The 12,574-nt window shown below is 33.7% G+C and overlaps 3 protein-coding genes across 3 annotated transcripts in view; 1 reads left to right on the plus strand and 2 right to left on the minus strand.

Moving 5' to 3' along the window:
* Positions 1-504, minus strand: part of hdhd5 (haloacid dehalogenase like hydrolase domain containing 5) — a 5,504-nt gene extending 5,000 nt beyond the window's left edge. Inside the window, exon 1 of the mRNA XM_016570779.1 lies at positions 381-504. Coding sequence (XP_016426265.1) covers positions 381-497 — 117 coding nt within the window. The 5' untranslated portion in view covers positions 498-504. The remainder of the gene's footprint in view (positions 1-380) is intronic.
* A 284-nt stretch (positions 505-788) lies between these two features.
* LOC107754361 (coiled-coil domain-containing protein 77-like) lies at positions 789-5,837 on the plus strand. The gene is made up of 11 exons (XM_016570780.1): positions 789-850; positions 1,260-1,313; positions 2,049-2,214; positions 2,338-2,480; positions 2,555-2,651; positions 2,746-2,827; positions 2,936-3,018; positions 3,795-3,875; positions 4,761-4,886; positions 5,112-5,264; positions 5,448-5,837. The coding sequence occupies exons 2-11, from the start codon at positions 1,279-1,281 to the stop codon at positions 5,592-5,594; spliced, it is 1,113 nt and encodes a 370-aa protein (XP_016426266.1). The 5' UTR covers positions 789-850; positions 1,260-1,278; the 3' UTR covers positions 5,595-5,837.
* Positions 5,838-8,058: 2,221 nt separating this feature from the next.
* Positions 8,059-12,574, minus strand: part of LOC107754329 (ankyrin repeat domain-containing protein 26-like) — a 29,636-nt gene continuing 25,120 nt past the window's right edge. The window contains exons 31-33 of the mRNA XM_016570734.1: positions 12,002-12,251; positions 8,911-8,956; positions 8,059-8,417 (exon numbers count right to left, since the gene is read on the minus strand). Of these exons, the coding sequence (XP_016426220.1) occupies positions 8,281-8,417; positions 8,911-8,956; positions 12,002-12,251 (433 nt within the window). The 3' untranslated portion in view covers positions 8,059-8,280. The remainder of the gene's footprint in view (positions 8,418-8,910; positions 8,957-12,001; positions 12,252-12,574) is intronic.

The raw sequence follows: 12,574 nt of genomic DNA on the forward strand, positions 1-12,574 counted from the left end.
GATATAAAATATTACATCTAAAATAAGAAAATTAATAATATTATTAATTTTATATATATAATAATACAATTATACACACGCACACACTATTTAATTTTTATATTTTAGAAAAGAAAAGTATATAAATAGCCATATAATATATATATAAATATTTATAATATTATATAACCTAATATACACTTGATTATAATATAATATGTTCATTTTTGGACCGAAAATGCTGTCTAGATACACAGCCAGATTTTGACCCGAAACTTATGAAAACAGAACCACAACACAAGCCTGTTTGCCCATAACACCACTCGTTTTGGTGTTTGACGGCTCATTATTATTATTACTGAAGGCTGAATTATGAATAATAATAATGAGCGTGAACTCACTGTGCTGTAGCGGCGCTGCGTCTGCGCAGAAGCAGCTGCATTAGTGACTTTCCTGCTCAATCTCACTCCTCTCCATCCGATTCTAAACATACTCAAGCGGGGAAACATCTCTGCCATGTTTTCCCACGAAATACAAGAAGAAACGAGACAGTGTTTCTACTTTGACCCGAGCATGACTCCTCCTGCGCTGCTAACCATTAGCTCACATGCTATCAGCAGCTGGCAAACATGTTTTTCTAGCTCTAAAGGCCACGTAGGAGGTCCGTGTGTGGCTCTTATCTAAATCAATCCCAGAGCGGTGTGTGTCAGCAGGCAATAGTGCAGAACCGACAGGCGCCTGCTGCTGGAAACTGACGCAAGGCTGCGTTGGTGCTGCGCAAACGCGACGCAGTGAGAACGCGCTCCAATAAACACAGAGACTTCCGGTTTCTAACCGGCGTGTTTTAAAAGCGAGCACGCAGGCAGAAGGTAACTATAACATAAACATTAATATTTACTGCACACCTGACAGTTTGATGAATAAATAAAGTGACTAAAGTGATCATTTAGGCTGTAAACAGATTCTTGGTCTAAATAAACCTGTATAACGCTTTGTTCGTTCAAATTTCCCTCCGTAAAGCGGTTGTTTACATGACAACCGTAACTGATCACACCGGTAACGTGTGTCAACAAAAGAGCTTTCCTTTGGGCTATTTTTATGAATATTGATATATTGCATGTTGTTTTTAATTTACCTTAATTTTAGAGTAAAGTTAGATCACCTACAGCTCATTATATTGAGATAAATTTACCTTAGAATAAGATATAAATAAAATAATTAATTTTAATATATATTTTTTTAATGTATTTTGAGTGCATCACTTTAAAGTCTTTTTTAAGTTTTAGGCCATACACTGTGATGATGGATTCTCCTCCTACAAAAGAGCATAAAAGGTAAATATCATTTATATTTAGAATATCCCATATATGTCAAATTATATTTTAAAGTATATTAAAATAGAAAACCGTTATTTTAAATTAATATTTCACAATATTACTGTTTTTTTCTGTATTTCTGATCAAATAAATGTAGCCTTGATGAGCACAAGAGACTTCTTTCAAAAACATTACAAGGGTCTGAATACTTTCCGTACCCACTGTATATATATATATATCCATGCTTATTAAGCATATTTTCCACTGGTAGTCTTATTATCTCATTACCATAAGGCAAAAATCTTTCTCAAATGAATGATCTATACATTTTGCATATTGGTTTTAGTTTTTGTGCCTTTAATTTAACCATTGTATTACAAAATACTGCATTATATGTGAGAATGTAATTAAAGTCATCAAGAATAATGGGAATTTTAAAATAATTTCATAAGTTAAACATCTGGTTGGATTATGATAATGAGAATTCCGGGGGTTAAAATGAATTGAAAAAATTAGTATTATTAAAAAAATAAATATATATATATAAATTTTTTTATTTATTTTTTCTAATTTTTTTGAAGATTTAAAAAAAAATTATTTTCATGAATATTTATTTATTATTTGCAATATTAATAACACTATTTTATACCATTGGGTACCATATGCATGAACCGAGCATGTCTGAAATCCCAAATGCCACGCTTTTAAGTGTCTCTTCCTCGTTCTCTGTGTTCGTGTCAGTCCTGAGCTCAGCCCGCAGCGCGAGTCTCCGCTGCCCTCCGTCTCCGAGCGTCTGGCGTACCTGCGGCCGTCCCGCGAGCTGCTGGACTTCTACAGGCAGAAGGTGGCGCAGTTTGATGGAGAACATGATGACCTGCTGCAGATGCTGGAGAAGTACAGGAGCACCGCGGAGGAGCAGGTGACCTCCATTCACCTGGATGATGTTTCTGCTCTCTCCGCTCTTCATGGATGTTCTATAATTAGTTTGTGCTTCTGTTATTAGTTTTTGCGTGTGCATATAATGCGGTGTGTGTTCGTGCAGCACAAGTTGCAGTGGGAGGTGCGTCAGCGCGAGGAGGAGATCGCAGAGCTCCAGAACGCTCTCAGTGATATGCAGGTATATCTGTTCCAGGAGCGAGAGCAGGCGCTGCGACTGTACGCCGAGAACGACCGCCTCAAAATCAGGTCAGATGTCTCCTCATCACGGACACCAGAGCACAAACATCATATCTGAGGCTGAAGTGTCTTTACTGTCACAGAGAGCTGGAGGACCGGAAAAAGATCCAGCATCTTCTAGCACTTGTAGGTCCAGATCCAGGCGAGATCACGTATTTCCACCGCGAGCCTCCACACAAGGTTCAAAACAATACAAATCTAGCTCATCTTGATATCATGTGGCCATTTGTGAAGTATTATGCTTTATTTTGGTTTGCAACAATATGGTTTTTAGGTCACAATCCCTCAAAAGAAGGTCCAGCTGAGATCACATGAGGAATCAAAGGTGGTGAAACCGAGGCCTGTGTCAGCGAAAGGTTTGACTAAATTGTTGCAGTTTTATGGGTGGATTGATATCTTGATGTTATTTTGAGATGGAGTTATCTTGTCTGTGTTTTAACAGCATGTGTTGTTTCAAACGACAGGAAGCAAGAAATCGTCCAAAGACGGAGAAGATGCTACAAGTTCAGAGCAGTACAAGAGAGACAACCAGACATTACTGCTGCAGGTGTGTGTGTGTCTCTCTCACGGTCAACAAGGCTGCATTTATTTGATCAAAATTGCAGTAAAATCAGTAAAATTGTGAAATATTATTATAATTTAAAAGAACTGTTTTCTATGTGATTATATTGTAAAGTATAATTTATTTCTGTGATGCAAAGCTGTATTTTCAGCATCATTACTCCAGTCTTCAGTGTCACATGATCTTCAGAAATCATTCTAATATGCTGATTTGCTGCTCAAGAAACATTTCTGATTATTATCAATGTTGAAAACAGTTTAATATTACATTTTATTATTAATATTATAAAGCTTGATACTTTTGTGGAAACTGTGATACATTCGTTTTGTTCAGGATTCTTTGATGAATAGAAGGTTGAAAAGAACAGCATTTATTTGAAATATAAATCTTTTGTAACATTATAAATGACTTTACTGTCACTTCTGATCAATTTAATGCATCCTTGTTGATTAGAATTAATAATTTCATTAAAAAAATCTTACTGACCTTAATCTTTTGAACGTGTTTATATTAATAAATGTATTAACAATTAACTTTATTAAATGTATTTTAATGCTTAACACAAAATTTATTTGCAAATACATATTGAATTAAAACATGTTTTATCCAGCACAAAAAATTATATAAATAAAAAAATTAAATATCTGTATAAATATTATGAATATTTTTAAACATATATATATATATATAAAATAATATAAATTTTGTATGAATATTTGGTAATAAAAATATTATATAAAATATAAATGCACAATGATCAGCCTCCTCCTGCGTGCGCAGACGCTCTGTTCATCATGCAGCCCAAACACGAGAGCAGCCAGACACACCGCGAGGAGACCAGGGTCAGACCGCTGATGTGTGTCAGCTCTGATTTCCTTCTTGTTTTAAATAACTTATGTTTTTGAAATGGCACAAATGCCTGGAATAGCCAAGGCAGAGCTTTTTAATGCCAAGGACCCCCAAATATGATGATAATAATAAAAATATAAATGTATAATATATAATTTTATACAATTTTAATAGAATAATATATGTGACCCTGGAGCACAAAAGCAGTCTTAAGTCGCTGGGGTATATTTGTAGCAATAGCCAAAAATACATTGTATGGGTCAAAATTATCGATTTTTCTTTTATGCCAAAAATCATTAGGATATTAAGTAAAGATCATGTTCCATGAAGATATTTTGTAAATTTCCTACCGTAAATATATAAAAACTTAATTTTTGATTAGTAATATACATTGCTAAGAACTTCATTTGGACTACTTTAAAGGCGATTTTCGCAATATTTAGATTTTTTTTTTGCACCCTCAGATTCCAGATATTCATGGTTTTGTGGTCCAGGGTCACATATAATTGTTTAATTATATATAATAATAATTATATATATATATACATACAGTCGTGGTCAAAAGTTTACATACACCTTGCAGTAAAATGCATGTTATTTTTTCTTTAGTACTGACCTGAATAAGATATTTCACATAAAAGATTTTGATATATAACTTTTATATATTTGTTATCTATTATATTTATAATGTATAGGTATGCATATAAATTGTACATATAAATGACATAATTTTACATTTTATAGTAATTTTGTGCAGGATAAGTATGTTTTGATTGAAAACCGTTTTATAGGGAGGAATCACATTCTCCTTCATCTTTTAAAACAAGACTTTATCCAGGTCTCACAAGGAGTTTTGTCTTCTTTTTTTTTCCTAGCAGGCTTTGCAGGAGGAACTGAAACAGGCTCATAAACTGGCTGACATGTACCGAGAGCAGTGTGTCAATCTGGAGACGGACCTGTCCCAGATCAGAGAGGAAGGTGACGTGGGCCGAGAGATCTTCAAAGTATGCAAACAAACAAAGAAATTATTATGTACTTTTAGCTGAATTTCCTCGAGATGAAACGTGTTAAATATCTCCTTGTATGTTCATTAAAAAACTAAAAGTGATATTTTGAAGCACATGAGGGTGAGATGCTTTTGACATGAAAATATTTTGATATTTTACTGAAGTGTTGCGGTTGCTTTAGTGTCAAACTAGCATCTGATTTTTGTGCATGTGTGTTTTTAGGAGCGCTCTGATAAGATGGCCAAACGTCTGCAGCTGATGACTCAACGTTATGAAGCTCTGGAGAAAAGACGCGCCATGGAGGTGGAGGGATTCAAGACCGACATCAAACACCTGCGGCAGAAAGTCAAAGACGTGGAGAAATATCTCTTTAAAGTCAGTCATTTCTCTCATTTATGTCTTCTTTAAGAATATATAGCGTTTGTGTCTCCTTGAGGTTTTCAGCTTCACACAATCACTAAATTGTCTGATATGAATCTATCTGAAATCGGCAGACAAACAACTGTTTAAATTAGCATCAATAATGATGCAGATTTTGATGGCTGTGTCTTTCACTAGTTGACACTCAACGTGGGCCCTGATCAAGACCTGGCGATTCTCCATGAGGTTCGACAGACCAACAGTCGCACAGTGAAGGTCCAGAGTGAGCTGAAGAACCTGAGGGCTAAAATCTACAAACTGGAGAACGACCTGAGGTTCTGCTGAAGACTCATCAGGAGGATTCAGAAGATGACCTCTCACAGCTCAGGCCTCACACTGTGTTCCTTACAGTCACATATCCATCCATTTCTTTGGGTTTTGTGATTTGGAGAATGAAGAAATTCTGAGACGCATCACTGACTGACTGATTCAGAAGAAAGCCGGATGTCACAGAACTGAGTGTTTATTCGTGCTGCTGAATTTCCTATATTAGATAAATAAAGGTTGATTTTTATATTCATAATGAAAGTGATTCACCATTTTTGAGACAATAACAAACACAACAAGGCCCATGTTCATTCTGTAGCTACGAAACATCTCAATGTAAACATCTAAAACATTTCAAGACAAAAACAAGACTGAAATGCTTGGAAGAGACAATGGATATTCCAGTCGACAAAAACTAAAACATACTGATGAATCTGATGAAAACTATTAAAAACACGCTCATGTCATATTTCACCACAAAAAAAAAAAATTATAAAAATGTTGCAAGATAAATAAAGGTTGATTTTTATATTCATAATGAAAGTGATTCACCATTTTTGAGACAATAACAAACACAACAAGGCCCATGTTCATTCTGTAGCTACGAAACATCTCAATGTAAACATCTAAAACATTTCAAGACAAAAACAAGACTGAAATGCTTGGAAGAGACAATGGATATTTCAGTCGACAAAAACTAAAACATACTGATGAAAACTATTAAAAACTAGCTCATGTCATATTTCACCACAAAAAAAAAATTTATAAAAATTTTGCATAATGAAAACGACTATTTTTAAGACTTTTTTTGCACAATTAACAATTGAGCACATTTTCCCCTCCAATTGTCATTAATACACCAAAAATGTGTGTGTGTGTATATATATATATATATATTTTTTTTAATATATTTATATTTTTATAAAAACACACAGACATATAGTATAATTGTACATGCATGGTAGTGTCTGTTCTACTGAATTATTTAATTTGTATTTTAATAAAAAATTAATTATTCCAGCAATGCGAATTTGGGGGTAAAATCGGTTTAATTGTCTGTTTAAATGAAAATCTCACAATGCAAAAAACATTGTTTTATTGACTATGCAAATTAAAGTTAAGCAGTTTTTGTAATTAACAATAAAGCAAATTTGGTTACATATTTGTTTCTATATCTTTTTACACACATACATGTATATATATTATTCAAATTTACATTTGTACATTGTAGTGTCTGTTTTATTTAATTTGATTTGTTTTTTAATATATATATATATATATATACACATACACTTTAATAATTTTTTCATTACAGTAATGAGAATTTGGGGGTAAAATGTGCTTAACTGTCAAGAAAATATCACAATGCAAAAAAAAATTTAAATGTTATTAACATTATGCAAAATATAATTTATGCAACATCTGAAATATGACCTGGCACAATTCATGAGATTCACTCATACACACGAAAAGATTCATCCTGAGCACAGCGAAGCGGTGACACTGTCACATACTCTAGAAAATCACCAGGTCATTATCTAGTTGTGTCTCATTCAAGTATAGCATTCATTTTCCAAAAACATCTCCAAATGAGAGTTTGGTCATTTGAAATTAAAATACGTTGAGTATATTGCACGATAGTCAAGAATGTACCATTTTCATTACTTGGCAATAATATTAACGGTACAAATGTGACACTCTTTATAATATGCCTCGACTATTAAAACAGCCAAAATATATACATACATATAAACTAAAACCCACATATGACAAAAACAACAAGTCTTCGCAATGAGGCCGCAACACTGAAAGCTGCACTTCACACGTACCTCCAAACCTCAGGCTTCACCAATGACAGAACGACCTAAACACACAGTTCATTTGCTCCTGAGGCACAAAAGTGCATTGTCACACTCGATTAAATATCACAAACTGATTGTAGTGTTGAAACTTTGGCCCTTAATGGTTGTGTTGTTTTTGCAGCACTAATACACAAGTCCAGACAGACGGGCTCCTTTCAGTCTCCGCAGAGTTTGTTTTTATGTCTCATTTTTATGACTTATCTCAAGGCTGCATGATTCCTGACCGGCAGGAATCAGTCTGGTGACTGGGATTTTACAAGTATGAATATATTCTACTTTGATAATGAGCCTTACAATATGTTAAACAAACTCTGAAGAACATGTTCAGATAGACTTGGCCATCAACGGAATAATTCACCCCAAAATGAAAATGTACTGAAAATAAACTTATCGTCAGGCCATCCAAGATGTAGATGAGTTTGTTTCTTCATCAGATTTGGAGAAATGTAGCATTGCATCACTTGCTCACCAATGGATCCTTTGCAGTGAATGGGTGCCGTCAGAATGAGAGTCCAAACAGCTGATAAAAACATCACAATCTCATTCTGACGGCACCCATTCACTGCAGAGGATCCATTGGTGAGCAAGTGATGCAATGCTACATTTCTCCAAATCTGTTGATTTGATGAAGAAACAAACTCATCTTTAGATGGCCAGCAAATTTTTGGGAGAACAGGACCAGTTCCATTAATGACCACAAAGAGGCACCATAACTGCTTTAGTAAACAAACTCCTGTTTTATAAATCCATAGGGCTTTTAGGGCGGTTCATCAGTGTTTCTCGAGTGGGTTATGGCGCTCGAGTTGATTGTGTTCACAGTGTGTGGACTGACCGCGGGCGGGTCAGATCATGTAGTTCTTCTTCAGCACCTCCAGGTACTGTTGAGTGGCTCTGCTCACGGGGTCCGGCTGCTCCAGGGTCACGTTCAGGTTCTGAGATCCAGAGGCCGATCCTACGGGGGACATGCGGGCAGTTCCTCCTTCCAGAATGACACGAGAATGACAATTAAGTCACTTTTGAGCGCAATCGAATTAATACAGAATACATTTTTGAATGGACTTGAGTGGAGATCCAACCGGTCACTTAAAGATCATATTAACGCCATAAAGTCTGACATTTGAAAGTATAGACTGAAAATTAAAGAGTTCATAGAACCTTTAGACAAAAAAAAACAAAAAACTTAAAGTTTGCATGTGTTTTGTTCGTATTTTATACCTGGCTTTTGTGGCTCATATACTATAATATAGGAGAATATGGAGTTCATACTCAAGGAGGAAAAACATCTCAATATTATTCAGAGGCCCAAACTGAGCAAAAATATGCAATTTGGTGCCGTTGCTGATATTTAAATGGCCAAACCAAAAGAATTAAATTCTCATACCTTGTAATCTAAATTAGTGAGATCTTAATAACAGTATAACAGACTATTTACATAAAATACATATAAACATTTTGTTATAATAATGTCTCACCGTAGTCCAGCTCCTTCGATATGTTCTTCTCCAGCTCCGTCTGCATCTGCAACAGGAACAGACAAACCAGATCACACATCTGACTTCATCTCATCAAACACACGTCCTAAAACTAGCACTCAGCCAGGTTATTGTTTAGTTTACATTGCCACAGTATTCATACTATAAAAATGCATAGCCATAACTATGCAGACACATCATGGTTTTGACACATCTGATTGGTCAAAATCCAAACGCTAGTAAAAGTATCTGCTACCATTCAAAACGTTGGGTTTTAAGGCTGCATTTATTTGATTAAAAAATACAGTAAAAACAGAAAAAATTTAAAATATTTTTACTATTTAAAATAGCTGTTTTCCATTTGAATATATTTTAAAGTGTAATTTATTCCTGTGATGTTAAAGCTGAATTTTCAGCAGCCATTACTCCAGTCTTCAGTGTCACATGACCTGATATTCTTTTAATGATTTTATGCCTGAACAAACGGCTGTAAGGTAACCCCGGCTAGTGATATAATTATAATAAATTTGATTAGTATAATATTAAATAAAGACTGTTGTGAATATCAGGGGCATTAAAAAAAACAGCAGATCTGATGCTGAACTGAATCAATTACACATGTATATTAGTATGAGAAATGATCCCAAAAAGGATCAAAAAAGAGCTTCAAAATTGGACTAATAGTTACTGACCTGAGAATAGCAAAACATATTAAATCACACATTTGATCATAAATAGTAGATCCCGTTTAAATATAAATGTTCAGGTACTCATGCTACTTCAGTATTATGTATGCTGTACACAGTATGTCAATTTTCTGTATCCTTTAAATACCCAGATGACCTACAACATTTGTCAAAATGTGCAGTTAACATCCAGAGCACACTGCACTCAGTACTGTATCCCACAATGCAATGCGCTTGACTGCCATTTCCAGTGTGATGATTGAACTGTCTCTGATCCAACTCCCAAAAGTTAATATTTTTACACAAAATAATTAAAATGTAAAATGATTTGTTTATTTCCTACAACTAAAAGCTGATTTCTGAATTAAACTGAATAAGGTAACTACTATACAACAATGTAGCATAAAACAATGTTTTTAATGTTGTATACTGCATACTTAATACATGCCATTTTTAGAAAAGTATATATATATATATGATTAAAAAACTTTAGCTTAAAACTTAATTAAAACTAAAATAATCTACTAAACTATTACAACTATTAAAACTAAATATAATGCATATATAATTATTCAAACAAAACCTGAAAAACTATTTAAACTACATAGAAATTTTTAAAAAATGTAAAAAATGAAAAAAGCATGTAACAAAATTACAAAATTTAAACTAAAATTGAAATGAAAACTGAAAATATAAAAATAAAAGTTAATTCAAAATATTAATAAATACTATAAAAGTACATGAATGATACTAAATAACTAATTCTGAACAAAGATGCCTTTTTTTCCCAAATGTTTTTTATAAAATGACAGTGTAATATATATGATTAAAAAACTTTAGCTTAAAACTTAATTAAAACTAAAATAATCTACTAAACTATTACAACTATTAAAACTAAATATACTGCATATATAATTATTCAAACAAAACCTGAAAAACTATTTAAACTACATAGAAATATAAAAAAATAAAATAAATAAAAATGAAAAAAGCATGTAACAAAATTACAAAATTTAAACTAAAATTGAAATGAAAACTGAAAATATAAAAATAAAAGTGAATTCAAAATATTAATAAATACTATAAAAGTACATGAATGATACTAAATAACTAATTCTGAACAAAGATGCCTTTTTTTTCAAAATGTTTTTTATAAAACAACAGTGTACTAGAAGCTGTAATGCACAGATACAGTGGGTATAGAAAATAATTACTCCCCTTTAAAATAATCACATTTTGTTGCTTTGCAGCCTGAAATGAAGACGGACAGTTTTTGTTTTATCCAGCTGTATTTACTCAGTGCAAAGTAACATCCCTATACCCAGTGTAAGTCTACAATTAAGCTTTGATCTAATAAATATAAAAATAAAAGTGAATTCAAAATATTAATAAATACTATAAAAGTACATGAATGATACTAAATAACTAATTCTGAACAAAGATGCCTTTTTTTCCCAAATGTTTTTTATAAAATGACAGTGTACTAGAAGCTGTAATGCACAGATACAGTGGGTATAGAAAAGAATCACCCCCTTTAAAATAATCACATTTTGTTGCTTTGCAGCCTGAAATGAAGACGGACAGTTTTTGTTTTATCCAGCTGTATTTACTCAGTGCAAAGTAACATCCCTATACCCAGTGTAAGTCTACAATTAAGCTTTGATCTAATTAAAATCTTGCTCAGAATTAATAAAATATCTATTCAACATGATTTGTGACTCAACGTTTTCTCCCATAAACAGCTGTGTGAAGCCACAGAGACACATTAAAGCAGGTGTGTGTGTGTGTGTGTGTGTGTTCTGACAGTCAGAGATCTGCACACATCAGCTACACACCTGCTCAGGTATCAGGCTGCAGAGAGGACAGGTGAGAAACAGACTTTTGAGCTAGAAGCTGAAGATATCAGAGACAGAAGAGGATATGAGTCCAGACAGTAGCCACTTTATTTGTGTTCGTTTTTAGTTTGTAAGTTTAACATAATTATCTGTGCCTCCCTTAATATGCTTATGCTATAAAAAATATTTATTTCTAATTGTAGTTTCCTATTTCTATTTATTTTTTATTTTATAAATTCAGGTATCAGGCTGCAGAGAGGACAGGTGAGAAACAGACTTTTGAGCTAGAAGCTGAAGATATCAGAGACAGAAGAGGATATGAGTCCAGACAGTAGCCACAGGAAAAACAGACCAGAAGGTTATTTGCTACGTTTATGAAGGGAAAGATAGTGGAAGGAGAAAATATATAATCGTTTGTTAGTTTTAGAATCACCACCGGACATGGGATTTATTTTGGGTGTAAGTATTAGAACATGGTTAGTGTTGAATGTTGAGGCAGTGTGGTGCAGCATTTGGAAACCTGTTCACAGTCTACATGAGAGTGAAATGACTTCATGCACCATCGCTCACCTTTGCCAGGTAGGCCTCTACGCGGCTGCTCTGCGATTCCCCTACCGTACCCAGCAGAGGCGTCCCGAGGCCCAGGCTCCTGTTCAGGGGTCCCAGAGAGGCTCCGTATGCCCCCACGGAGCCCAGAGATGCCACATCCAGAGCGGGGCCCCCTAAACCGCCGTTCACTATACTGCTGGTGAGCAGAGATTTGCTGCGCTGCCTCTCGCTCAGGAGTTTAGTGTTGGCCTCCGCTAACCGCTCATTCGACCTGCACATTATGTTAACAAAAAGACATTTTGGCACATTATTAAAAAAAACAAAAAAACAGTTAATCAAGTAAATACTTCTACAATTAAAAATATTTATTAGGATTGATGGAAAATTATTAAAATAATTAATTTAATTAATACATTAATAATAATAATAATAATAAAATTAAATTAATAAATTAGGGTAACTTTTTTTTTTTTTTAAATAATTTATTTGTGTTCGTTTTTAGTTTGTAAGTTTAACATAATTATCTGTGCCTCCCTTAATATGCTTATGCTATAAAAAATATTTATTTCTAATTGTAGTTTCCTATTTCTATTT

This window comes from Sinocyclocheilus rhinocerous, unplaced genomic scaffold (genome assembly GCF_001515625.1).
Source record: "Sinocyclocheilus rhinocerous isolate Xijiao unplaced genomic scaffold, SAMN03320098_v1.1 scaffold561, whole genome shotgun sequence".
Lineage (NCBI taxonomy): Eukaryota > Metazoa > Chordata > Actinopteri > Cypriniformes > Cyprinidae > Sinocyclocheilus > Sinocyclocheilus rhinocerous.